The sequence below is a fragment of the Pseudophryne corroboree genome, chromosome 5 (assembly GCF_028390025.1).
Source record: "Pseudophryne corroboree isolate aPseCor3 chromosome 5, aPseCor3.hap2, whole genome shotgun sequence".
Taxonomy (NCBI): Eukaryota; Metazoa; Chordata; class Amphibia; order Anura; family Myobatrachidae; genus Pseudophryne; species Pseudophryne corroboree.
In genome coordinates, this window is record NC_086448.1 from 118,117,429 (window position 1) to 118,142,751 (window position 25,323).

The window sequence follows — 25,323 nt, forward strand, 5'->3', positions numbered from 1 at the left end:
CCACGGCGTTACCAGAGCGTCCACTGCTATTGCCTGAGGGTCCCTTGACCTGGCGCAATATCTGTCCAGTTTTCTGTTTAGACGTGACGCCATCATGTCCACCTTTGGTCTTTCCCAACGGTTTACAATTTGGTGGAAGACTTCTGGGTGAAGTCCCCACTCTCCCGGGTGAAGGTCGTGTCTGCTGAGGAAGTCTGCTTCCCAGTTGTCCACTCCCGGAATGAACACTGCTGACAGTGCTATCACATGATTTTCCGCCCAGCGAAGAATCCTTGCAGTTTCTGCCATTGCCCTCCTGCTTCTCGTGCCGCCCTGTCTGTTTATGTGGGCGACTGACGTGATGTTGTCCGACTGGATCAACACCGCCTGACCCTGAAGCAGAGGTTTTGCTTGAATTAAGGCATTGTAAATGGCCCTTAGTTCTAGAATGTTTATATGAAGAGATGTTTCCATGCTTGACCACAAGCCCTGGAAATTCCTTCCCTGTGTGACTGCTCCCCAGCCTCTCAGGCTGGCATCCGTGGTTACCAGGATCCAATCCTGAATGCCAAATCTGCGGCCCTCTAGTAGATGAGCCCTCTGAAGCCACCACAGGAGAGACACCCTTGTCCTTGGCGACAGGGTTATCCGTTGATGCATCTGAAGATGCGATCCGGACCATTTTCCCAGTAGATCCCACTGAAAAGTTCTTGCATGGAATCTTCCGAATGGAATCGCTTCGTAAGAAGCCACCATTTTTCCCAGGACCCTTGTGCACTGATGCACTGAGACCTGTCCTGGTTTTAGGAGGTTCCTGACTAGCTCGGATAACTCCCTGGCCTTCTCCTCCGGGAGAAACACCTTCTTCTGGACTGTGTCCAGAATCATTCCTAAGAACAGTAGACGTGTCGTTGGAATCAGCTGCGATTTTGGAATATTTAGAATCCATCCGTGCTGACTTAGCACTACCTGAGATAGTGCCACTCCGACTTCTAACTGTTCCTTGGTTCTTGCCCTTATCAGGAGATCGTCCAAGTAAGGGATAATTAAAATGCCTTTTCTTCGTAGAAGAATCATCATTTCGGCCATTACCTTGGTAAAGACCCGAGGCGCCGTGGACAATCCAAACGGCAGCGTCTGAAACTGATAATGACAGTTTTGTACTACAAACCTGAGGTACCCTTGGTGAGAAGGATATATTGGGACGTGGAGATAAGCATCCTTGATGTCCAGCGACACCATATAGTCCCCCTCTTCCAGGTTCGCTATCACCGCTCTGAGTGACTCCATCTTGAATTTGAACCTTTTTATGTAAGTGTTCAAAGATTTTAGATTTAATATTGGTCTCACCGAGCCGTCCGGCTTCGGTACCACAAATAGTGTGGAATAATACCCCTTCCCCTGTTGTAAGAGGGGTACCTTGATTATCACCTGCTGGGAGTACAGCTTGTGAATGGCTTCCAGAACTGCCTCCCTGTCGGAGGGAGACTTTGGTAAAGCAGACTTCAGGAACCGATGAGGAGGAAACGCCTCGAATTCCAGTTTGTACCCCTGTGATACTACCTGTAGATCCAGGGATCCACTTGCGAGTGAGCCCACTGCGCGTTGAAATTCTTGAGACGGGCCCCCACCGTGTCTGAGTCTGCTTGTAAAGCCCCAGCGTCATGCTGAAGACTTGGCAGAAGCAGGGGAGGGCTTCTGCTCCTGGGAAGCGGCTGCATGATGCTGCCTTTTTCCTCTTCCTCTGCCCTTGGGCAGAAAAGAGTGGCCTTTTGCTCGCTTGTACTTATGGGAACGAAAGGACTGAGTTTGAAAAGACTGTGTCTTTTTCTGTTGATGTGAAGTAACCTGGGGTAAAAAGGTGGATTTTCCAGCCGTTGCCGTGGCCACCAGGTCTGTTAGACCAGCCCCAAATAACTCCTCCCCCTTATACGGCAATACTTCCATGTGCCGTTTGGAATCTGCGTCCCCTGACCACTGTCTGGTCCATAATGCTCTTCTGGCAGAGATGGACATTGCGCTTACTCTTGATGCCAGGGTACAAATATCCCTCTGTGCATCACGCATATATAGCAATGCATCCTTTAAATGTTCTATAGTTAACAGAATATTGTCCCTATCCAGGGTATCAATATTCTCAGTCAGGGAATCCGCCCATGCGACTCCAGCACTGCACATCCAAGCTGATGCGATTGCTGGTCGCAGTATAACACCAGTATGTGTGTATATACTTTTCAGGATATTTTCCAGCCTCCTATCAGCTGGTTCTTTGAGGGTGGCCGTATCAGGGGACGGTAACGCTACTTGTTTAGATAAACGTGTGAGCGCCTTATCTACCCTAGGGGGTGTTTCCCACCGTGCCCTAACCTCTGGCGGGAAAGGGTATAGTGCTAATAACTTATTAGAAATTAGCTGTTTTTTATCGGGGGAAACCCACGCTTTATCACACACCTCATTTATTTCCTCAGACTCAGGAAAAACTATTGGCAGTTTTTTCACACCCCACATAATACCCGCCTTTGAGGTATTTGTAGTGTCAGAAAGGTTCAATGCCTCTTTCATTGCCGTGATCATGTAACGTGTGGCCCTACTGGACATTATGTTTGTCTCGTCACCGTCGACACTAGATTCAGTATCTGTATCTGGATCCGTGTCGACCCACTGAGGTAGCGGCCGTTTTAGGGCCCCTGAGGGTGTCTGAGACGCCTGAACAGGCACTAATTGATTTGCCGGCTTTCTCATGTCGTCAACAGTTTTTTGTAAATTGCTGACATTATCACTTAATTGCTTAAACACAATCATCCAGTCAGGTGTCGACTCCCTAGGGGGTGACATCACTAACACAGGCAACTGCTCCGCCTCCACCTCATTTTCCTCCTCATACATGTCGACACACACGTACCGACACACAGCACACACACCGGGAATGCTCTGATAGAGGACAGGACCCTACTTAGCCCTTAGGAGAGACAGAGGGAGAGTCTGCCAGCACACACCCAGCGCTATATATATATATACAGGGATAACCTTATATAAGTGTTAATCCCTTATAGCTGCTGTTAATCTAGTTATTTGCTGCCAAAATGCCCCCCCTTCTCTTTTTTACCCTGAATCAGATGCAGTACTGCAGGGGAGAATCAGGGAGCCGTCCTTCCAGCGGAGCTGTGAGGGAATAATGGCGCCAGTGTGCTGAGGAGATAGGCCCCGCCCCTTCACGACGTCCTTAACTCACGCTTTTTTGTGTAAAATGGCAGGGGGAAAAATACATCCATATAGCCCTGGAGCTATATGTGATGTATTCCTTTTGCCAGCTAAGGTATATGTGTGTTATATTGCGTCTCAGGGCGCTCCCCCCCAGCGCCCTGCACCCTCAGTGACCGGAGTGTGAAGTGTGCTGAGAGCAATGGCGCACAGCTGCGGTGCTGTGCGCTACCTTAGTCTTGAAGACAGGATGTCTTCTGCCGCCGCTTTCACCGGACCTTCGTCTCTTCTGGCTCTGTAAGGGGGACGGCGGCGCGGCTCCGGTGACCCATCCAGGCTGAACCTGTGATCGTCCCTCTGGAGCTAACGTCCAGTAGCCTAAGAAGCCCAATCCACTCTGCACTCAGGTGAGTTCGCTTCTTCTCCCCTTAGTCCCACGATGCAGTGAGCCTGTTGCCAGCAGGACTCACTGAAAATAAAAAAACCTAACTAAAAACTTTTATTCTAAGCAGCTCTGGAGAGCTACCTAGTTTGCACCCTTCTCGGCCGGGCACAAAAATCTAACTGGCTTGGAGGAGGGTCATAGGGGGAGGAGCCAGTGCACACCACCTGATATCTCAAGCTTTTATTTTGTGCCCTGTCTCCTGCGGAGCCGCTATTCCCCATGGTCCTTACGGAGTCCCAGCATCCACTTAGGACGTTAGAGAAAAATAAATGGTGTCACCAGTTCACAGAACAATCCTATAGGCCAGCTATTTTCAACCGCTGTGCCGCGGCACACTAGTGTGCCGTGAGCGGTCTCTAGGTGTGCCGCCGCCCGCCAGGGAGATCCGCTGCCACTAGCCAGAGAGACCAGCCAGCCGCCCGCCACCCGCCGCAATCAATAGCCGGCTCAGGCAGCGCAGCCAGCGCTGTGCACTTCCGCGAGCGGCCTGTGACCTATTGTGACTCATAGATCACGCAGGCCACGTCGCATTCCTTCCTGGAGTGCCCGCCCGCCTACTGGTCAGTGCTGCTCGTCAATCCGTGCTGCCTTCTCAGCGCTCATCGTAGTTGCAGGTATACAGTATATATTTAAAAACAAACAAACATGAATTTGTGTGTGGAATTACTGTAGGTGTTTGGATGCAAGTACAATGTCAGAAAATACGGGGGGCGCGGACAGGCAGTGAGTGGAATTATTATGGGGGCAGTGAGTGGAATTATTATGGGGCAGGGAGTGGAATTATTATGGGGCAGGGAGTGCAATTATTATGGGGCAGGGAGTGGAATTATTATGGGGGCAGGGAGTGGAATTACTATGTGGAGCAGCATGTGGAATTACTGGGGGAGAAGTGTGTACCATTATTATAAAATTGATATGTTTTATGTTTTATCGACAAACGGGATGCTGGCTGTAAGTATACCGACAGCGGCTTCCCGTCTGTTGGAATCCCAGCAGTGAGTACCCTCGCGGGCTCGCTGCGCTCACCACACTTCAAGCCCGGTGGCTTGCTTAGCTCACCACAGGTTATATTCCCACTCAGTTTATGGCGTGGACCCACCAACCCGAGTGGGAATACCCTGAAGAGGTCGGGATTCCACTTTTTCCACTTTCACTGGCTGTCGGTATTCCGGCTTCGGTCTCCTGAATGCCGGAATCCCGACAGCCGGTATTTTAACTGCATCCCATTATTATAAATCTGTGGGGGTGGAAGCATTTTTTTTTTTATTACCGCAGTACCCAATGTATTTGTATTACTTTGGGGGCCAATGTGTTTGTGCTACTGTGGTGGCCAGTGTGTCTGTTTAATTACTATGGGGGCCAATGTTTTTTTCCCCCCGTGTGGCACTGATGGTGTGCCTTGGCAATTTTAAAGTCTTGCCGGTGTGCCGCGAGTTGAAAAAGGTTGAAAATCACTGCTATAGGCCTTTGAACGATCATAAAAGGGCAACCGTTTAAAGAATATTGGGACTGATTAAGCCCCGGTCCAGTGCCAGAGACGCATCTCTCATGATGGTGCTGCGGCACCGGATGCAATGCCCTGTTAACTTCAGCCTGATAGATAGGCTGCAGGCATTTCAGAGTGGCAACGGGGAGTGTTCCAGAAAAAGGGAGAGCGTCGGCCCAGTTTTCAGGGCGTCCCAAAGTCAATGGCTGCATCCTCTGACACGTCGTCACTGGACCGGCATTGCAGTTTTGCCGAAATTCCTGAATAACCTCAAGGTTAGTATGAGGTCCGATGCTGGTGACCAATGGTTGCGATGTTGGTCTGCTGCTGCATCTTTGTCACAGGCAGCGGACCAGTGAAGGCGGCAGTGGGTGTCATCTTTCACAAGACACCTCCTGCAGCTTTTACCCTTTTGCATATTGTCGCACAGCGGCTGTGCCATTTGCATCCACCTTTGAACCAGGCCCAATGCAGAAAATATACCAGTGGAATAAGCTCTCCGTTAGCAGTCAATAACCAACTAATGTATTTCATAAAAACAAACCCCCCCCCCCCCCCTCCCCCTAGATATTTATGGAATTTGTGAGGCCTAATTAAATTGAAGATAAGGGTTTCACCACAGTGATGGTCTGCTTCTATCTGCAACAGACACTTGCAAGCAACCATGAAACTGCGGATAAAAGTCCAACAGCCTGTAGCTAATTAGACACCAATGTGACAAATCTGTCAATCATCCGCTGTGGTCAGGGTTTAGGGACTTTTCTATATTGCAAAAATGGGAAATGTCCTTGTAGTTTACTGCTTCAATGCGGAATTTAGGTACCGAGGCTCTTTAAGACTAAATGAGTACTTTATTGGCGTATACAAAATAACAGGCGAATACAATTACATTTTGCCGTGAAGGTCACACATAGGCCGTGCAAAGGAGCCAAACACCAGAGTCATTTCTACTAGGAAAGGGCCAGCGGTGCAGATTTTTACAGGCGCTTCTCAGATTTAAACATTATCGTGCCCAAATCCCAAACTATCATTATTTTTCCAATTACATTTTATCTTAAATCAACGGAATTAATTTATACTACAGCGCACTCCGCCGGTCGGATCACCGGGTATGTAGGGACGGCAGACATTGGAAATGTAAGAGGCATCTGTTGTGGAACCACAAGTCGCAGCATTCATGGCCAGTCAGAAGCCTGCAGTGTATAGTGTTACGGTTTGTTCTCTCAGACGGATCAACAAATCCTGCTATATAATATGCCCACAAAGACTCCATTTTCCTTCCTGGCAGTTTCGGCTTGAGCAAGCTGAAACTACAAGCTGAAATGTGCTGATAGATTCCTTCAGTGCAGCAGCTTCCACTGTAACACCACCTTCTCCAAGAATGTGGCTGAATCATATACAGATATGTAAAGGCAGGAGAAGGGAGTGTACTCCCATCTCTGGGATATTCCCACAAACCTTCAGTCCCGACATGCTCCTACAGACGCCTGTGTGTATGTGTATTATTAATGGGCCAGCCCAAGCAGGAGGAGACTTCACACAAGTTCCCACAGGAGTCACTGGATCAAAGGCAATTATTACATCTGCACCAAACGCCCCAACTTATTTTCTTTTCTGTCTTAAGCCATATAACGAAATGTGTATGACAAACCACTGAGCGTTTACGTAACCCCGTTTGCATACAGTATGGTGCAGTATGGTGAGCATTCGCTCACAGCCAGAGGGACCATTCTAGGCCAGAACATTTATGGCCAGACATAAAACCCTCATACTCAGCTATTTTGTAATAATGTAGGCTTATACCAGCATATACCAACAAGTAGTACAATCAATGGCAAATCAAAGTACAAGTTATAGGGGGGATCCGGTCTGAAGATGGATGGAAGGTCGACAGGGTTTCTAGGTCGACATGTGCTAGGTCGACAGGTCTAAAGGTCGACATGAGTTTTTCACATTTTTTTTTTCTTTTTCATACTTAACGATCCACGTGGACTACGATTGGAACGGTAAAGTGTGCCGAGCGAAGCGGTAGCGGAGCGAAGGCACCATGCCCGAAGCATGGCGAGCGAAGCGAGCCATGCGAGGGGACGCGGTGCACTAAATTGGGATCCCGGTCACTCTACGAAGAAAACGACACCAAAAAAAAAAAAAAATCCTCATGTCGACCTTTAGACCTGTCGACCTAGCACATGTCGACCTAGAAACCCTGTCGACCTTCCATCCATGTCGACCTAGTGACTGTCGACCTATAGTGGTCGACCTAAACATTGTCGACCTAGACACTGTCGATTTGATGAATCACACCCGTTATAGGGACAAGGAACAAAGGTATTTATTTTACTTTTAAAATGTGGTTACCCCTTGTATGTATACAGAGACACCTTCCAGACAAAGGTACTTGTGCCCACACTGTCTTATTTTAATAGAAAAGGGAGATTTGTGTCACGCATAATGAGGTCGATTCAGTTAGGAGAGAGGGGGGCAAGTTGCTGTTGTGACAGTGTAGAAACCACTTAAACGGTATCGGAACTCACCCTCCTTGTGGACAGATCTCACCATGGAAATTTGTATGCAGCACTATGGGGTGGGGAACAAAAGTCCATGAGTCCGGTGGTACCATAAGTCAGTATTGGAAGTGCACGGATTATCATGAATAGCTCCTTATAGGGTATATGCAATTGCGGTCGAATTCCGGCTGGAATTCGACCGTTTTTAAATTCGACACAATTCGACAGTCGAATCCCAGCCGCCGGGACCCAAATTCGACATATTCAATAAAAAACGGTTTCGCCAGTCCCGCTGTTGAAAAATGGACAAATTGACGGATATGTGCGTCCTGGATTCGACTTTTTGGACGGCACAAAAGTGTTTAAAAAACCCCGAAAGAAAATGCATGGGGTCCCCCCTCCTAAGCATAACCAGCCTCGGGCTCTTTGAGCCGGTCCTGGTTGTAAAAATACGGGGGGGAAATTGACAGGGGATCCCCCGTATTTTTACAACCAGCACCGGGCTCTGCGTCCGGTCCTGGTGCAAAAAATACGGGGGACAAAAAGCGTAGGGGTCCCCCATATTTTTAACACCAGCACCGGGCTCCACTAGCTGGAGAGATAATGCCACCCCCGGGGGACACTTTTATACTGGTCCCTGCGGCCGTGGCATTAAATCCCCAACTAGTCACCCCTGGCCGGGGGGGTACCCTGGAGGAGTGGGGACCCCTTAAATCAAGGGGTCCGCCCCCTCCAGCAACCCAAGGGCCAGGGGTGAAGCCCGAGGCTGTCCCCCCCATCCAAGGGCTGCGGATGGGGGGCTGATAACCATGTGTCAAATAAAAGTATTGTTTTTTGTAGCAGAACTACTAGTCCCAGCAAGCCTCCCCGCAAGCTGGTACTTGGAGAACCACAAATACCAGCATGCGGGGGGAAACGGGCCCGCTGGTACCTGTAGTTCTACTGCAAAAAAAATACCCAAATAAAAACAGTACACACACACCGTGATTGTATAACTTTATTACATACATGCCGACACACACATACTTACCTATGTTGACACGAGGTTCGGTCCACTTCTCCAAGTAGAATCCACGGTGTACCTGAAAATAAAATTATACTCACCAAAATCCAGTTTAGCATCTGTCCTCTTCTGTTTTGTAATCCATGTACTTGGCAAAAAAAAAAAACGCATTACCCGGACCACGCACTGAAAGGGGTCCCATGTTTACACATGGGACCCCTTTCCCCGACTGCTGAGACCCCCCGTGACTCCTGTCACAGAGGGTCTTTTCAGCCAATCAAGGAGCGCCACGTCGTGGCACTCTCCTGATTGGCTGTGCACGTCTGAGCTGTCAGACGCGCATAGCACATACCGCTCCATTATCTTCAATGGTGGGAACTTTGCGGTCAGCGGTGGTTACTCGCGGGTCAGCCGCTGACCGCGAGTGACCTGACCGCAAAGTTTCCACCATTGAAGATAATGGAGCGGCTGTGCGATGTGCCGTCTGACAGCTCAGACGCGCACAGCCAATCAGGAGAGTGCTACGACGTGGCGCTCCCTGATTGGCTGAAGGGACCCTCTATGACAGGAGTCACGGGGGGTCTCAGCATTCGGGGAAAGGGGTCCCATGTGTAAACATGGGACCCCTTTCAGTGCGTGGTACGGGTAATGCGGTTTGTTTTTTTGCCGAGTACGTGGATTACAAAAAAGAAGACTAGAGATGCTACACTGGATTTTGGCGAGTATAATTTTATTTTCAGGTACCCCATGGATTCTACTTGGAGAAGTGGACAGAGGTCGGCGTGTGAACATAGGTAAGTATGTGTGTGCCGGCATGTATGTAATAAAGTTTTACTATCACTGTGTGCGTGTACTGTTTTTATTTGGGTATTTTTGTTGTTGTAGAACTACAGGTACCAGCGGGCCCGTTTCCCCCCGCATGCTGGTACTTGTAGTTCTCCAAGTACCAGCTTGCGGGGGAGGCTTGCTGGGACTTGTAGTTCTGCTGCAAAAAACAATATTCTTTTATTTGACACAAGGCTATCAGCCCCCCATCCGCAGCCCTTGGATGGGGGGGGGCAGCCTCGGGCTTCACCCCTGGCCCTTGGGTGGCTGGAGGGGAGGACCCCTTGATTTAAGGGGTCCCCACTCCTCCAAGGTACCCCGGCCAGGGGAGACTAGTTGGGGATTTAATGCCACGGCCGCAGGGACTGATATAAAAGTGTCCCCCGGCTGTGGCATTATCTCTCCAGCTACGTCTTTTGTCCCCCGTATTTTTTGCACCAGGACCGGACGCAGAGCCCGGTGCTGGTTGTAAAAATACGGGGGATCCCCTGTCAATTTCCCCCCCGTATTTTTACAACCAGGACCGGCTCAAAGAGCCCCAGGCTTGTTATGCTTAGGAGGGGGGACCCCACGCATTTTTTTTCTTGATTTTAACCCATTCCCACTGAAAACCATGCTCTCTCTATTTTAGTCAGTTAAAAAAATAAATATTCTTTTAAAAAATATATAAATAATACTTGTGTCTCCTAATAGACAAACCAAGTACATAATCCCTTCTAATATAAATAGATATGCTATTAGCAATAAAAAAAAAACAGGAAAAAAAACATGTTTTTAAAAATTTTTATTCGATTCCGCCAGCAAAGTGAGGCGGAATGAAATTGATGAAATTACTGTCGAAAAGCACTGTTGTCGAATCGACATTCTTCAATTGAATATACTTTTGTCGAAAAGCCGCATTTTTACCATTGCAGACATGTCGAATTTGCCAACTGTCGAATTTCAAAAAGTCGAATCTGAAACGTCCGTTTTTTTGTCGAAAAGTACTGTATTGCATTGTAGAAAAAAAATTTGTGTGTCGAAAATGCCCCGTTTTTCGACATTTGCGGCAATTTGACCGCAATTGCATATACCCCTATATATCTCACATATATTCTGCAGCACTTTACAGACAATACTTCAGTCATTCACATCATTCCCTGCCCCAATTGAACTTACAATCTAGTTTTCTCTACCACATGGACACACTACACTCTGATCATTTTTTTGTGCCTGAAACCAATTAACCTATCAGTATGTTTACTTGAGTGTGGGAGGAAACTGGAATACTTGGATGACTCCCACATGCTCACACAGGGAGAACATGCAAAGCCTCACACAGGGAGAACATGCAAAGCCTCACACAGGGAGAACATGCAAAGCCTCACACAGGGAGAACATGCAAAGCCTCACACAGGGAGAACATGCAAAGCCTCACACAGGGAGAACATGCACACCATCAGGACCTAGAGTGTCCCCAACCTACTACACTATGTTTCTGCTGCGAGCTGAAATGCCGGTGCCAGCAGCCGCTCACGTCCAAACGGAGCTATAATTTAATTGATCTGTCGGGTGCCATCTAGTGGCCGTCGGCAGATAAAACAATTGAATTCCATCCATACAAGTTGACGGTGATAAGAACCAATTGGCCCATCCACTCTGTCCTTTTTTTTTTGGAGTGTGGAGGTCATAATTTAGTCTTTCAATGGAGCTGCAGCAGATGTCAGATTAACACAAAAACGGGAAAAAGTCAACTAATCTGCAGCCGTAAGGGCTTGTTTACATACAGTTGGCTTTCTGAGATGTTTGCCATGCACAAACTGTGAATTGCCAGATGTATACCTACCCTTATGGCAACTAGTCCTACTCGTTGACATTTAAGTCTCAAGAACACTAAAGCCAATAGTTGCAATGAAGGCATATAACATTTTGAGCAGACAGCGGTAGGCAGTAGCAGCTGTTGTAGGACCAAGGGTCCCGGCCACTGTGATATCTGCATTTCACAAGCAGATCGCTGAGGGTAAACACACTGTAGTTTTGTGGTTGGCTGCAATAATTGCTAGAATAAACAATCAGTAAAAGTAGCCTTGTCTGCATAGAAAGTGAGGCTGTTAATATTTAATTACAAAAATAAGAATTTACTTACCGATAATTCTATTTCTCGGAGTCCGTAGTGGATGCTGGGGTTCCTGAAAGGACCATGGGGAATAGCGGCTCCGCAGGAGACAGGGCACAAAAGTTAAGCTTTAGGATCAGGTGGTGTGCACTGGCTCCTCCCCCTATGACCCTCCTCCAAGCCTCAGTTAGGATACTGTGCCCGGACGAGCGTACATAATAAGGAAGGATTTTGAATCCCGGGTAAGACTCATACCAGCCACACCAATCACACTGTACAACCTGTGATCTGAACCCAGTTAACAGTATGAGAACAGAGGAGCCTCTGAAAGATGGCTCACTACAACAATAACCCGATTTAGTTAACAATAACTATGTACAAGTATTGCAGATAATCCGCACTTGGGATGGGCGCCCAGCATCCACTACGGACTCCGAGAAATAGAATTATCGGTAAGTAAATTCTTATTTTCTCTATCGTCCTAGTGGATGCTGGGGTTCCTGAAAGGACCATGGGGATTATACCAAAGCTCCCAAACGGGCGGGAGAGTGCGGATGACTCTGCAGCACCGAATGAGAGAACTCCAGGTCCTCCTTAGCCAGGGTATCAAATTTGTAGGATTTTACAAACGTGTTCTCCCCCGACCACGTAGCCGCTCGGCAAAGTTGTAAAGCCGAGACCCCTCGGGCAGCCGCCCAAGATGAGCCCACCTTCCTTGTGGAATGGGCATTTACATATTTTTGGCTGTGGCAAGCCTGCCACAGAATGTGCAAGCTGAATTGTACTACAAATCCAACGAGCAATAGTCTGCTTAGAAGCAGGGGCACCCAGCTTGTTGGGTGCATACAGGATAAAACAGCAAGTCAGATTTCCTGACTCCAGCCGACCTGGAAAACTATATTTTCAGGGCCCTGACAACATCCAGCAACTTGGAGTCCTCCAAGTCCCTAGTAGCCGCAGGTACCACAATAAGCTGGTTCAGGTAAAACGCTGACACCACCTTAGGGATAAACTGGGGACGAGTCCGCAGCTTTGCTCTGTCCGAATGGACAATCAGATATGGCTTTGTGAGACAAAGCCGCCAATTTTGACACTCGCCTGGCCGAGGCCAGGACCAACCGCATGTTCACTTTCCATGTGAGATATATCAAATCCACAGATTTGAGTGGTTTAAACCAATGTGATTTTTGGAATCCCCAAAACTACGTTGAGATCCCCCAGTGCCACTGGAGACATCAAAAGGGGTTGTATATGCAGTACTCCCTTGACAAACTTCTGGACTTCAGGAACTGAAGCCAATTCTTTCTGGAAGAAAATCGACAGGCCGAAATTTGAACCTTAATGGACCCCAATTTGAGGCCCATAGACACTCCTGTTTGCAGGAAATATAGGAATTAACCTAGTTGAAATTCTTCCGTGGAGCCTTCCTGGCCTCACACCATGGAACATATTTTCACCTAAACTGTGATAATGTTGTGCGGTCACCTCCTTCCTGGCTCTGACCAGGGTAGGGATGACCTCTTCCGGAATGCCTTTTTCCCTTAGGATCCGGCGTTCACCCGCCCCTGCGTCAACGCAGCCGCGGTAAGTCTTGGAACAGACATGATTCTTGCTGAATCAAGACCCTTCTTATCTCTTGAAGTTCCGGTTACCAAGTCCTTCTTGGCCAAACCGGAGCCACGAGTATAATTCTTACTCCTCTCCTTCCTATAATTCTCAATACCCTGGGTATGAGAGGCAGAGGAGGGAACACATACCCGACTGGTACACCCACGGTGTTACCAGAGCGACCCAGCTATTGCCTGAGGGTCTCTTGACCTGGCGCTTCAGGTGGGACGCCATCTTATGACCACCTTTGGTCTTTCCCACGGTTTACAATCATGTGGAAACTTCCAGATGAAGTTCCCACTTTTCCGAGTGGAATTCATTCCTGCTGAGGAAATTCAGTTTTCCACTCCCGGAATGAACACTGCTGACAGTGTTATCACATGATTTTTTGCTCAGCGAAAAGTTCTTGCTGTCATTGCCCTCCTGTTTCTTGTGCCGCACCGTCTGTTTACGTGGGCGACTGCCATGATGATGTCCGACCAGATCAGCACCGACTGACTTTGAAGCAGAGGTCTTCCTAGGCTCAGAGCATTGGAAATTGCTCTTAGCTCCAGTATATTCATGTGGAGAAAAGTCTCCAGACTTGACCACATTCCTTGGAAATTTCTTCCCTGTGTGACTGCTTCCCAGCCTCTCAGGCTGGCATCCGTGGTCACCAGAACACAGTCCTGAATGCTGAATGTGCTGTCCTCTAGAAGATGAGCACTCTGCAGCCCCCACAGAAGAGACACCCTTGTCCTTGGAGACAGGATTATCTGCTGATGCATCTGAAGATGCGATCCGGACCATTCGTCCAGCAAATCCCCCTGAAATTTTTTTGCGTGAGATCTGCCGAATGGAATTGCTTCGTAAGAAGCCACCATTTTTCCCAGGACTCCTGTGCATTGATGCACTGATACTTGGCCTGGTTTTAGGAGGTTTCTGACTAGTTCGGATAGCTCCCTGGCTTTCTCCTCCAGGAGAAACACCTTTTTCTGGACTATGCCCAGAATCATTCCTAGGAACAGCAGACGTATCGTCGGAAAAACGCTGCGATTTTTGGAATATTTAGAATCCACTCGTGCTGTCATAGAACTACTTTAGATAGTGCTATTCCGACCTCCAACTGTTCTCTGGACCTTTCCCTTTTCAGGATATCGTCCAAGTAAGGGATAATTAAGATGCCCTTTTCTTTGAAGAGAATCATCTTTTCGGCCATTACCTTGGTAAAGGCCCGGGGTGCCGTGGATAATTCAACGGCAGCGTCAGAAACTGATATTGACAGTTCTGTACCACGAACCATAGGTACCCTTGTTGAGAAGGGCAAATTTGGACATGGAGGTAATCCTTGATGTCCAGGGACACCATATAGTCCCCTTTTTTCCGGTTCGCTATCACTGTCTGAGTGACTCCATCTTGATTTGAACCTTTGTATGTAAGTGTTCAAAAATTTCAGATTTAGAATATGTCTCACCAAGCCGTCTGGCTTCAGTACCACAATATAGTGTGGAAGACTAATACCCTTTTCCTTGATTGTAGGAGGGGTACTTTGATTATCACCTGCTGGAAATACAGCTTGTGAATTTTTCCCCAATACTGCCTCCCTGTCGGAGGGAGCCTTTGGTAAAGCAGACTTCAGGAACCTGCGAGGAAAAGATGTCTCGAATCTCCAAACTGTACCCCTGGGATAATACTTTGTACGATCTAGGGGTCAACTTGCGAGTGATCCCACTGCACGCTGAGACTCTTGAGACGACCCCCCACCTCACCTGAGTCAGCTTGCACGGCCCCAGCGTCCTGCTGAGGACTTGGCAGACTCGGTGGAGGGCTTCTGTTCCTGGAAAGGGGCTGCCTTCTGCAGTCTACTTCCCTTTCCTCTATGTCTGGGCAGATATGACTGGCCTTTTGCCCGCATGCCCTTATGGGAACGGAAGGATTGAGGCTGAAAAGACAGTGTCTTTTTCTGCTGAGATGTGACTTGGGGTAAAAAGGTTGGATTTCCCAGCTGTTGCCGTGGCCCCCAGGTCCGATGGACCGACCCCAAGTACCTACTCTCCTTTATACGACCATACTTTCATGTGCCGTATGGGATCTGCATCACCTGACCACTGTCGTGTCCATAACATCTTCTGGCAGATATGGACAACGCACTTATCTTGATGCCAGAGTGCAAATATCCCTCTGTGCATCTCGCATATATATATATATATATATATATATATATATATATATATATATATATATATATATATAGTATATCACTAAAATATTTTCAGTCAGGGAATCCGACCAAGCCAACCCAGCACTGCATTTCCAGGCTGAGGCGATCGCTGGTCGCAGTATAACCACCGTATGTGTGTATATACTTTTTAGGATATTACTCCAGCTTCATATCAGCTGTCTCCTTGAGGGCGGCCGTATCTGGAGACGGTAACGCCACATGATAAGCGTGTGAGCGCCTTATCCACCCTAAGGGGTGTTTCCCAACGCGCCCTAACTTCTGGCAGGAAAAGGTATAACGCCAATATTTGCTATCGGGGTAAACCCACGCCTCATCACACACTTCATTTTATTTTATCTGATTCAGGAAAAACTACGGTAGTTTTTTCACTGCCACATAATACCCATCTTTGTGGTACTTGTAGTATCAGAAATATGTAACACCTCCTTCATTGCCCTTAACGTGTGGCCCTAATGAGGAATACGTTTGTTTATTCACCGTCGACACTGGATTCAGTGTCCGTGTCTGTGTCGACCGACTAAGGTAAACGGGCGTTTTAAACCCCTGACGGTGTTTTTGAGACGTCTGGACCGGTACTAATTGTTTGTCGGCCGTCTCATGTCGTCAACCGACCTTGCAGCGTGTTGACATTATCACGTAATTCCCTAAATAAGCCATCCATTCCGGTGTCGACTCCCTAGAGAGTGACATCACCATTACAGGCAATTGCTCCGCCTCCTCACCAACATCGTCCTCATACATGTCGACACACACAGGGAATGCTCTGATAGAGGACAGGACCCACTAGCCCTTTGGAGAGACAGAGGGAGAGTTTGCCAGCACACACCAAAAACGCTATAATTATATAGGGACAACCTTATATAAGTGTTTTCCCTTATAGCATCTTTATATATATGTCTAACGCCAAATTAGTGCCCCCCCTCTCTGTTTTAACCCTGTTTCTGTAGTGCAGTGCAGGGGTGAGCCTGGGAGCCTTCCCTCCAGCCTTTCTGTGAGGGAAAATGGCGCTGTGTGCTGAGGAGATAGGCCCCGCCCCCTTTTCGGCGGGCTCGTCTCCCGCTCTTCAACGGATTCTGGCAGGGGTTAAATATCTACATATAGCCCCCGGAGGCTATATGTGAGGTATTTTTTGCCAAATAACAGGTTTCCATTGCTGCCCAGGGCGCCCCCCCCCAGCGCCCTGCACCCTCAGTGACTGCCGTGTGAAGTGTGCTGAGAGCAATGGCGCACAGCTGCAGTGCTGTGCGCTACCTTAAGAAGACTGAAGAGTCTTCTGCCGCCGATTTCTGGACTTCTTCTCTTTTCGGCATCTGCAAGGGGGCCGGCGGCGCGGCTCCGGTGACCCATCCAGGCTGTACCTGTGATCGTCCCTCTGGAGCTAATGTCCAGTAGCCTAAGAAGCCAATCCATCCTGCACGCAGGTGAGTTCACTTCTTCTCCCCTAAGTCCCTCGATGCAGTGATCCTGTTGTCAGCAGGACTCACTGTAAAATAAAAAACCTAAAACTAAACTTTTCTAAGCAGCTCTTTAGGAGAGCCACCTAGATTGCACCCTTCTCGGCCGGGCACAAAAACCTAACTGAGGCTTGGAGGAGGGTCATAGGGGGAGGAGCCAGTGCACACCACCTGATCCTAAAGCTTAACTTTTGTGCCCTGTCTCCTGCGGAGCCGCTATTCCCCATGGTCCTTTCAGGAACCCCAGCATCCACTAGGACGATAGAGAAAAGTACATTACCACTATACTTCTCCAACACTGGTTCTACATATACAGTAAAAATAGTGTAAATGACATGATACATGGAAAGAGGTAAGTAGTAATAAAATATACCCACCTCCCTTCCATACTAATACATACACCGATCAGCCATAACATTCCTGCCTCTATGTCTGTCTGTTATTAGTATTACCCAGTTTTGTGTTATCACTGTTGTTCCAATTGTAAAGCGCAACTGAATATGCTGCGCGATATAAGAAATGGTTAATAAATACTAAATACATTAACATTAAAACCATATAAATACTAAATACATTAACATTAAAACCACCTGCCTAATATTGTCCACCTCGTGCTACCAAAACAGCTTTAACCCATCAAGGCATGGAGTCCACAAGAGCTCTGAAGGTGCCCTGTGGTATCTGGCACCAAGACGTTAACAGATCCTTTGTTATGTAAGCTGCAAGGTGGAGCCTTCATGGCTCAGACTTTTTTTTTTTTTCAGCCAAGTCAACACACCGAACTCTTTGTCATGTTCCTCAAACCATTCCTGAGCAATGTTTGCAGTGTGGCAGAGCGCATTATCCTGCTGAAAGAGGCTCTGCCATCATGGAATACCACTGCCATGAAGGGATGTACTATGTCTGCAATAATGTTTAGGTAGATGGTACATGTCAAAGTAACATCCACCTGAATGGCAGGACCCATAGTTTCCCAGAACATCTCTCTCCCTTCTCCAGGTTGGATTCTTTCATAGTGAATTCTGGTGCCATCTCTTCCCCAGGTAAACACCACACATACACCAGGCTAGCCACATGTTATTAAAGAAAACGCAAAGCATCGGACCAGGTCACCTTCTTCCATTACTCCATGGTCCAGTTCTGACGCTCAGGTGGCCATTGTTAGTGCTGTGACCGGGCTGCAGCTACACAGCAAGCTGCGATGCACTGGGTGTTCTGACACCTTTCTATCATAGCCAACATTAACTTTTCCAGCAATGTGCGCTACAGTAGCTCTTCTGTTGGATCAGACCAGGGAGGCTAGCCTTCGCTCCCCACACACGCATCAATGAGCACTGGCCGCCCATGACCCTGTTTGTACTTCCATGGACCACTTTTGGTAGGCACTAACCACTGCATACCGGGAACAGCCCAAAAGGCCTGCCAGTTTGGAGATGCTTTCACCCAGTTGTCTAACCATCACCATCTGGCTATTGTTAAAGTCACTAAGAGCCTTACACTTGCTAATTTTTTCTGCTTCCAACACATCAACATCTAGAACGGACCGTTCACTTGCTGCCTAATAGATCCCACCACTTAACAGGTGCCACTGTAATGAGATAAGCAAGGTTATTCACTTCACCTGTCAGTTGTGGCAGATCAGTGTATTTAACTGTCACAGTGGATTTCTATTATATTTTTGAATAGTTCCAGTGGTTTCTTATAATGCTGTATTCCCACAAACAACTACAACTCCCCCCAGTATTTTTTTTATTCCCCACCCCAGTACGGTTACATTATATAAAAACCTCAAAACTTTCATTTAAATATCTTATCTATATCTATCTAGTGTTTATTCGAGCTCTCTGCTTTGGTCTTCTAGCACACTCTGGACTGTATCTCTATACTTAAGGCCCATACACATTAGACGATGTCGCTCTGTGAGCGACATCGTCTAATGTTTCCCCTTCCCGGGCCGGCCGGTCGGCGGCCGACTGTACACACTGAGCGATATGACCACTCATATCGCTCAGTGACATCACTCCTCCGCCAGCCCTGCATGAAGGGCGTGGACGACAGTCCACATCCTTCATGCATGCCCTACTGACAGCGACGATCGTTGCCGACCCGCGCATCGGTCGTCGCTGGCGGTATACACACTTGACGATAAAATGAGCGACGTCGCTCAAGGAGGGGGAAAATGAGCGACGTCACTCATTTTATCGTTAAGTGTGTATGGACCTTTAGATACAGACCAGAGTGTGCCAGAAGCATAACAGCAGAGAGTGACCCAGGCAGGAAAGAGGAACTGCATGGGTTTTGAAAGGTGCAGGGAGCTGGAATGGAAATATATTATATATATATATATTATATATATATATCAGTGGCAAACGCAGGATTTGCATGGGGGGGGTTTCCAGAACTGGGCGGAGCCAATCACGGGGGTGGGGACTGAGGTGACCCAGTATATGCTGGGTCCGTAAAACTAGTGTGTCTGTGTGTATATATATTATATATATATATATATATATATATATATATATATATATATACATACATACACACACACACATATCTACATATACATATATACATATATATATATACATACACACACACACACACACACACACACACACACACACACACGGGTGGTCTTCAGTATGCCGGCGGTCGGGCTCCCGGCGACCAGCATATCGGCGCCGGGAGCCTGACCGCCGGCATACCAACACTTATTCTCCCTCGTGGGGGTCCACGACCCCCCTGGAGGGAGAATAGAATAGTGTGGCGAGCGCAGCGAGCCCGCAAGGGGCTCATTTGCGCTCGCCACACTGTTGGTAAGCCGGCAGCCGGCCTCCCGGCGCCGGTATGCTGGTCGCCGGGAGATCGTAGTGAACCCATATACATAGCATATTAAACATGCATATATATATATATATATATATATATATATATACATACATACACACACACACACACACACACACACATACAGTACACATATATATACACATGTATATATATATATCATATGTGTGTGTGTGTGTGTGTGTGTGTGTGTTTATATGTATGTATGTATATACATGTGTATATATGTAGGCACATGGATATATATGTACTATAATTAAAATAAAGTAAACTTTTATTGCACTTGCAAGTGCCACCAGGAAGACAGCAGGCTGCAGAGGACGCTAGACAGTGATTAATAATACTTATGCAGCTTAAAAAAAAAAAAAAAAAGTGGAGGGGGGTTTCTGGGTACTCGGAAACCCCCCTTGGGTGCGCCACTGTATGTATGTATATATATATATATATATATATATATATATATATATATATATATTCACACACACACATATACATATTTTTTTCCCCCCACCTGTGTTGATTATGTACACGTTTCACAAACATTTGGAGGCGGTTTCTACTGCAATAGAAAGACTGTTATGGAATAAATTTATGAGGCTTTCTTTGTAGAGAGTTCCTGCACTAAGCGAGGTGTACTGTACTGACATATACCTCTTTTCCACTGCTGCAATAACAAAGTTTATTACTGGGTCAATCCGGGTCATTGCTCATCCGACCCAAGTCCCGTTAAAAGCCTATGGACAGCTTGAAACAGTGTTCCCTTACCCAGGTTGGATCCAGGTTTTAGGTGGAAGAGTGGTAATAGACAGGATATTAACTTTAACCATCACCAAACTGGGTTGGGTATGGTTTACTGGCGCTGGGGATCCCGGCGGTCAGCATACTGACCACGGGATCCCAGCAGCAGAATGACGGCGGACATGGGGGGGGATGGGGGGGATGGGGGCGATCAGTGAGCGCAACGAAGCCCCTTGCGGGCTCGGTGGCCTGCGAGGTTTTATTCCTACTCTATGGGTGTTGTGGACAACCATGAGTGGGAATAGTCCCTGTTAGTCTGTCGGGATTTAGAGGGTGAGGGATGTAGCCGTCTGTATACATCCCGTAATTAACACGTTACGACACACGAGTACAAGGCTGTAAGGGGTTGTCGTGCTCTTATACTAGACACATGTCTGCTGGCCAGTGTTCAATCTTTGTCTTACCACATACATTTACAATGTAGCATGTGCTGTACACTGTACCATATGCAGGCTGGCTATTTTATCACTGAATAGTGCACTGCACCCTAACATAACATAATGCAGTCTCACTATACTGCACACACAGTTTAATATTGCACCCATGGCACCAGGGCTTGTGTGCACCACAAAGACAACTAGGTACTCTTCTAGAGCAGGAATGTCATTAACATTTTCCTTTTGATTATTGCTTTACCAAACCACCTACTTTTACAGTAGCAATAATGGATGCACCAGTCTGTTGCACAGAATATCAGCTTGTTGGACGTGTATGATAACTAATTCAAGGTATTTGAAAACATGGCACGGCATGGCATGGCATACCACAGCACGCCATCTGCAGGTTTCTACACTGAAGCTGGACAGCACTGCACTATGAAACATAACACAAGTACACAACATGGCATGGCATACCACAATACGTCGCTGGACAGCACTGCACTATGATATACGACATTCGCAAATCCTTCTGTGATCTCTTGCACCATGCATCAATAATACCCCTTTCAGACATGCTCCAAATTCCCGGGATTTTGCACATGAACGCACATCAACCCGGGAATTTGGTATGTCTGAACGGCACCAATCCGGGAACGTGATCCGGGTCACCAACCCTGCAATTGACCTGGGTTTTTCCCGGGACTCAAGTCCCGTGAAGACAACCCGGCTTAGGTCTGAAAGGTGCAACCCAGGAATTTACTCCCAGGTCGCACCTGATTGGCGGGGCTGGCTGGAGGGGGCCGGAGTTCAGAGGGGGCGTGCGCCGGCTGCTGCAGTCCGTGCTGCTGTGAGCAGCTGAAGCAGCCAGCGCAGCCACAAAACAGAGAGGCGGCCTGTTGGAGTGAGAGTGAGTGAGTAAATTATATATATATATATATATATATATATATATATATATATAAATTTGGCATGTGTGTGTATATTATATGTATGTGTGTGTTTGAGTGTGACATGTGTATGTGTGAGACGTGTGTGTAAATGTACGAGTGTGACGTCTGTGTGTGTGTGTTTAAGACATGTGACAATAGAGTAGCCTGGTCTGACCTGGCTGCCAGGGCAGACCAGGCTTATGTCTGAAAGAAGTCGACCCGGGAATTTCCCAGGTCTCAGGTTTAGTGTGAAAGGGGTCCCAGCAAAAACCCGGGATTTTTCAGAGGTGAAAATCCCGGGTCTGAAGCAGGGAAATTCCCGGGTCCTATGTCTGAAAGGGGTACAAACAGGACAAGTGCGCGATTCCCCTGCTCATATGCAAATAATGGACATGCTTATTTTCAGACACTGTAGAACCTTACCTTCCCCTCTTCCTGCAATGACTAGATTAGTACCGACATGCTAAATACTACATGCAGTTCTTTTAAACAAAGTTTCAGAAGGTCACACAACTGACTTTTCAAACATTTGAATTCCCCCCATAGAATGAACTGTTGTATGCCTCCTAATTAAGGTTGCCCATACATCATTTTACTAAATGTTCAGTTCAAATAGGTTAATGGATAAATGTAAAATAACAGTAAAATCTCCTAAGGGAATTTAAGAAAGTGTACCAAGTTCTTACACACTGGGGAAGCCACGACTTCATGTCCCCGACCAATACACATGGTATTCAACCATTTCCATTCACAAGGAGCCTGCAACATCACTTGCACCAGTTCCTAGTGAACTGAAAGGCTAAAGGTGGGTACACACTAGTAGATATATCTGCAGATCAATTGATCTGCAGATATATCTATGTACGGATCGGGCAGTGTGCTGTGCATACACACTGCCCGATCCGTCGGGGGACTGACGTCATGAACTGGGCGGGCGTGTACACACGCCCGCCCAGTTCACCTGTCAATCATCGCCGGCCGCCGCAGCATGTGTACGGGCGGTCGGACGACCGCCCCGTACACACACAGCGACGCGCCAATATATCATTAGATATATTGGCCGTCGGCTGTGCTGCGCAGCCGACGCGATACGTCTGTGAACGACGGAGTTCACAGACGTATCGCCCGTACACACTGGCCGACCGTCCCGCGATGTATCGGCCGTTCAAGAGAACGGACGATATATCGACCAGTGTGTACGGGCCTTAACACTCGTTCAGTCCACAAAATGCCTGCTGCCACTGTGCGCACGAGAGATCTGCTTTAAAGACACCGCGTTCCGCTACATTTAGATGTGGGGGGCATGGAAACGTATGAGCAGAGCATTAGTACGGATGAGCTCAATTTAAAAGGAGTAGTCTATGTAGTGCCAAAAACCGAAGGGTCTATTCATGAAAGTGTGAAAAAAGGGGAGAAGTGAGTCAGTGGAGAAGTTGTCCATGGCAACCAATCAGCTGCTCTGTATAAGTTTTATAGAATGCATTTGATAAATGTTACTTCAATGCTGATTGGTGGCCACGGGCAACTTCTCCACTGGCTCACTTTTCCACTTGTTTCACTATTTCATGAATAGACTCCCAAAAGTGAGTGCTACCAGCTAGAGTTTAGCTTGTGGACTGCAAGCTAGCCTATCCCAACAGCAGACAATAGGGCAGATGTATTAACCTGCAGGAGGCATAAGGAAGTGATAAACCAGTGATAAGTGCAAGGTGATAAACGCACCAATCAGCTCCAATATGCAAATTGACAGTTACGAGCTGACTGGCTGGTGCGTTTATCACCTTACACTTATCACTGCTTTATCACTTACTTATGCCTTCTCCAGGTTAATACATCTGCCCCAATGTGCTATACTGCATTTGTAAAGTTTCACAACTGGATGAATCCTAACCGCTTTATATAGGAGATGGTTATGGCAGCTGCCACCCAGAGAGCCGCTTGTCTTTTTGAATCCAAATGAGTAAACAAACAAAAACAAAAACGGATTTTGAAAAGCCACAGATATCACTTTCTGGTATTAAACGGTAATACCTGGCAGCGCACGCTGGCTGTTAATTGCTGTTGCATTACTGTAAAAGGCTTTGGTTCACTTAATGCTGCGTAATTACTTCCTGGCTACACGGACAATGGAGTGAAGGAGCTGCAGGAACTTTGATTGGAGAATGAATAAGCAGTCTGCCAGCGTAATGGGTTTAGATACAAACTGGATCTATGGCAAGAGGCCCACATTATGCAGAAGTAGAGAACATTGTCCATGCACCTATAAGATCAATACAACAGATCAATATACAGAGGCACGCAGCTTCACTTCCCAGTACCTTCCCAGAATTAACTTTCCTTATACCGAAATGGGCAGACACAACTATGGGCCATAAAATGGAAATACCCTTTGTTTCTAAAATTATCCCACAGAATAAATGTATTTGCCATACACTGGGCTTCTATTCTTCCATTATAAACACTCTAAAGCAGAGTTTTCCAAACTCCACCAATACAGTCCAGGTTTTAAGGATTTCAGTGCTTGAGCACAGGTGACAGTACCTCAGTCTAATTGATTTACCCATCCGGACTGAAGCATGGATATCCTTAAAACCTGCACTGTACTGGCGGAGTTTGGGAAACTCTGCTGTACAGATTATAAGATAACAAGCAGGGCCCTCTTATTTCAGGTTTGTAATACTTGTTGTTTTTTTTTTACTTTGTCCCAACAAGCTACAGCGTATGCTGAGGCTATATAAATAAATGTAAATAATGAATCTCGCCTTTTGTACGTGTGTCCAAAATCACCGTTATTTCTTAAAGAGGCTGTCGCCTTGTAGTACTCCATTACATTGGTTTGTAAAACTGCTCCTTGGCCATTGCTCATACTCCCATGTCCGATATAAAAGTATGGTCGCAGAAAGCGGGAGGACATGTAGAAGGCCTGAAATATAAATCTGAAAGCAGGTAACCGCTTTAAACAACGCACGCTGCTAAATGCGGTTTTCAACTGTTCTTGATCTCTGCAGTGATTGGCCAACACCAACAGACAGCATAACCCAAATACAGTATATGTTACCTGTGGAGTAAAACGTAATACAAGTAAGGTCATTTAAGTCAACTCTACATGTGTGTGCCTAGATTAAAACTTTTGACGGGTGTTTCGTACACCCCCAATCCTCTAGCGCAGCTTTTGGGTCGCTTCTTGGAAGGATTTCCCTTTATACGCCTTATTTTTTGAGATTAAGCGGTATTGCCGTTAGCGCTAAAGTTTGGACTAGTCATTTTAAGAGAATTTCCATCTACAATTAAATGGGCTTAAATTACAATTACCGCTAAAATGCTTAACATAAAATAGCTACTAATGATCTCCATAAAAATATACATATAAAAGGTTTCAGGAGCTTATCAGAGCTACGGATGTTTGAGTAGCGATAGTGCAGGAACATTTTTTTCCACACTAATGCCAAACATTAAAGAACTTTGTAGCCACCATCCAAGTCTGAATTGTATGATAAAAGAGCTTGAAACAGCTGATAACATCGCTTGTAAACCACCTGAGTGCC

General features: G+C 47.0%; 1 protein-coding gene across 4 annotated transcripts in view; it reads right to left on the reverse strand.

Annotated features, from left to right (window-relative positions):
- ARHGAP21 (Rho GTPase activating protein 21) overlaps positions 1-25,323 on the reverse strand; it is a 291,419-nt gene that overhangs the window by 215,912 nt on the left and 50,184 nt on the right. The window contains exons 1-2 of one of the 4 annotated variants that reach the window (XM_063921623.1): positions 24,541-24,704; positions 23,810-24,038 (exon numbers count right to left, since the gene is read on the reverse strand). The exons of the other annotated variants lie outside the window; for them this stretch is intronic. Of the exons in view, the coding sequence (XP_063777693.1) occupies positions 23,810-23,845 (36 nt within the window). The 5' untranslated portion in view covers positions 23,846-24,038; positions 24,541-24,704. Of the gene's footprint in view, positions 1-23,809; positions 24,039-24,540; positions 24,705-25,323 lie in introns of those variants that run through there. 4 annotated transcript variants of the gene reach the window in all.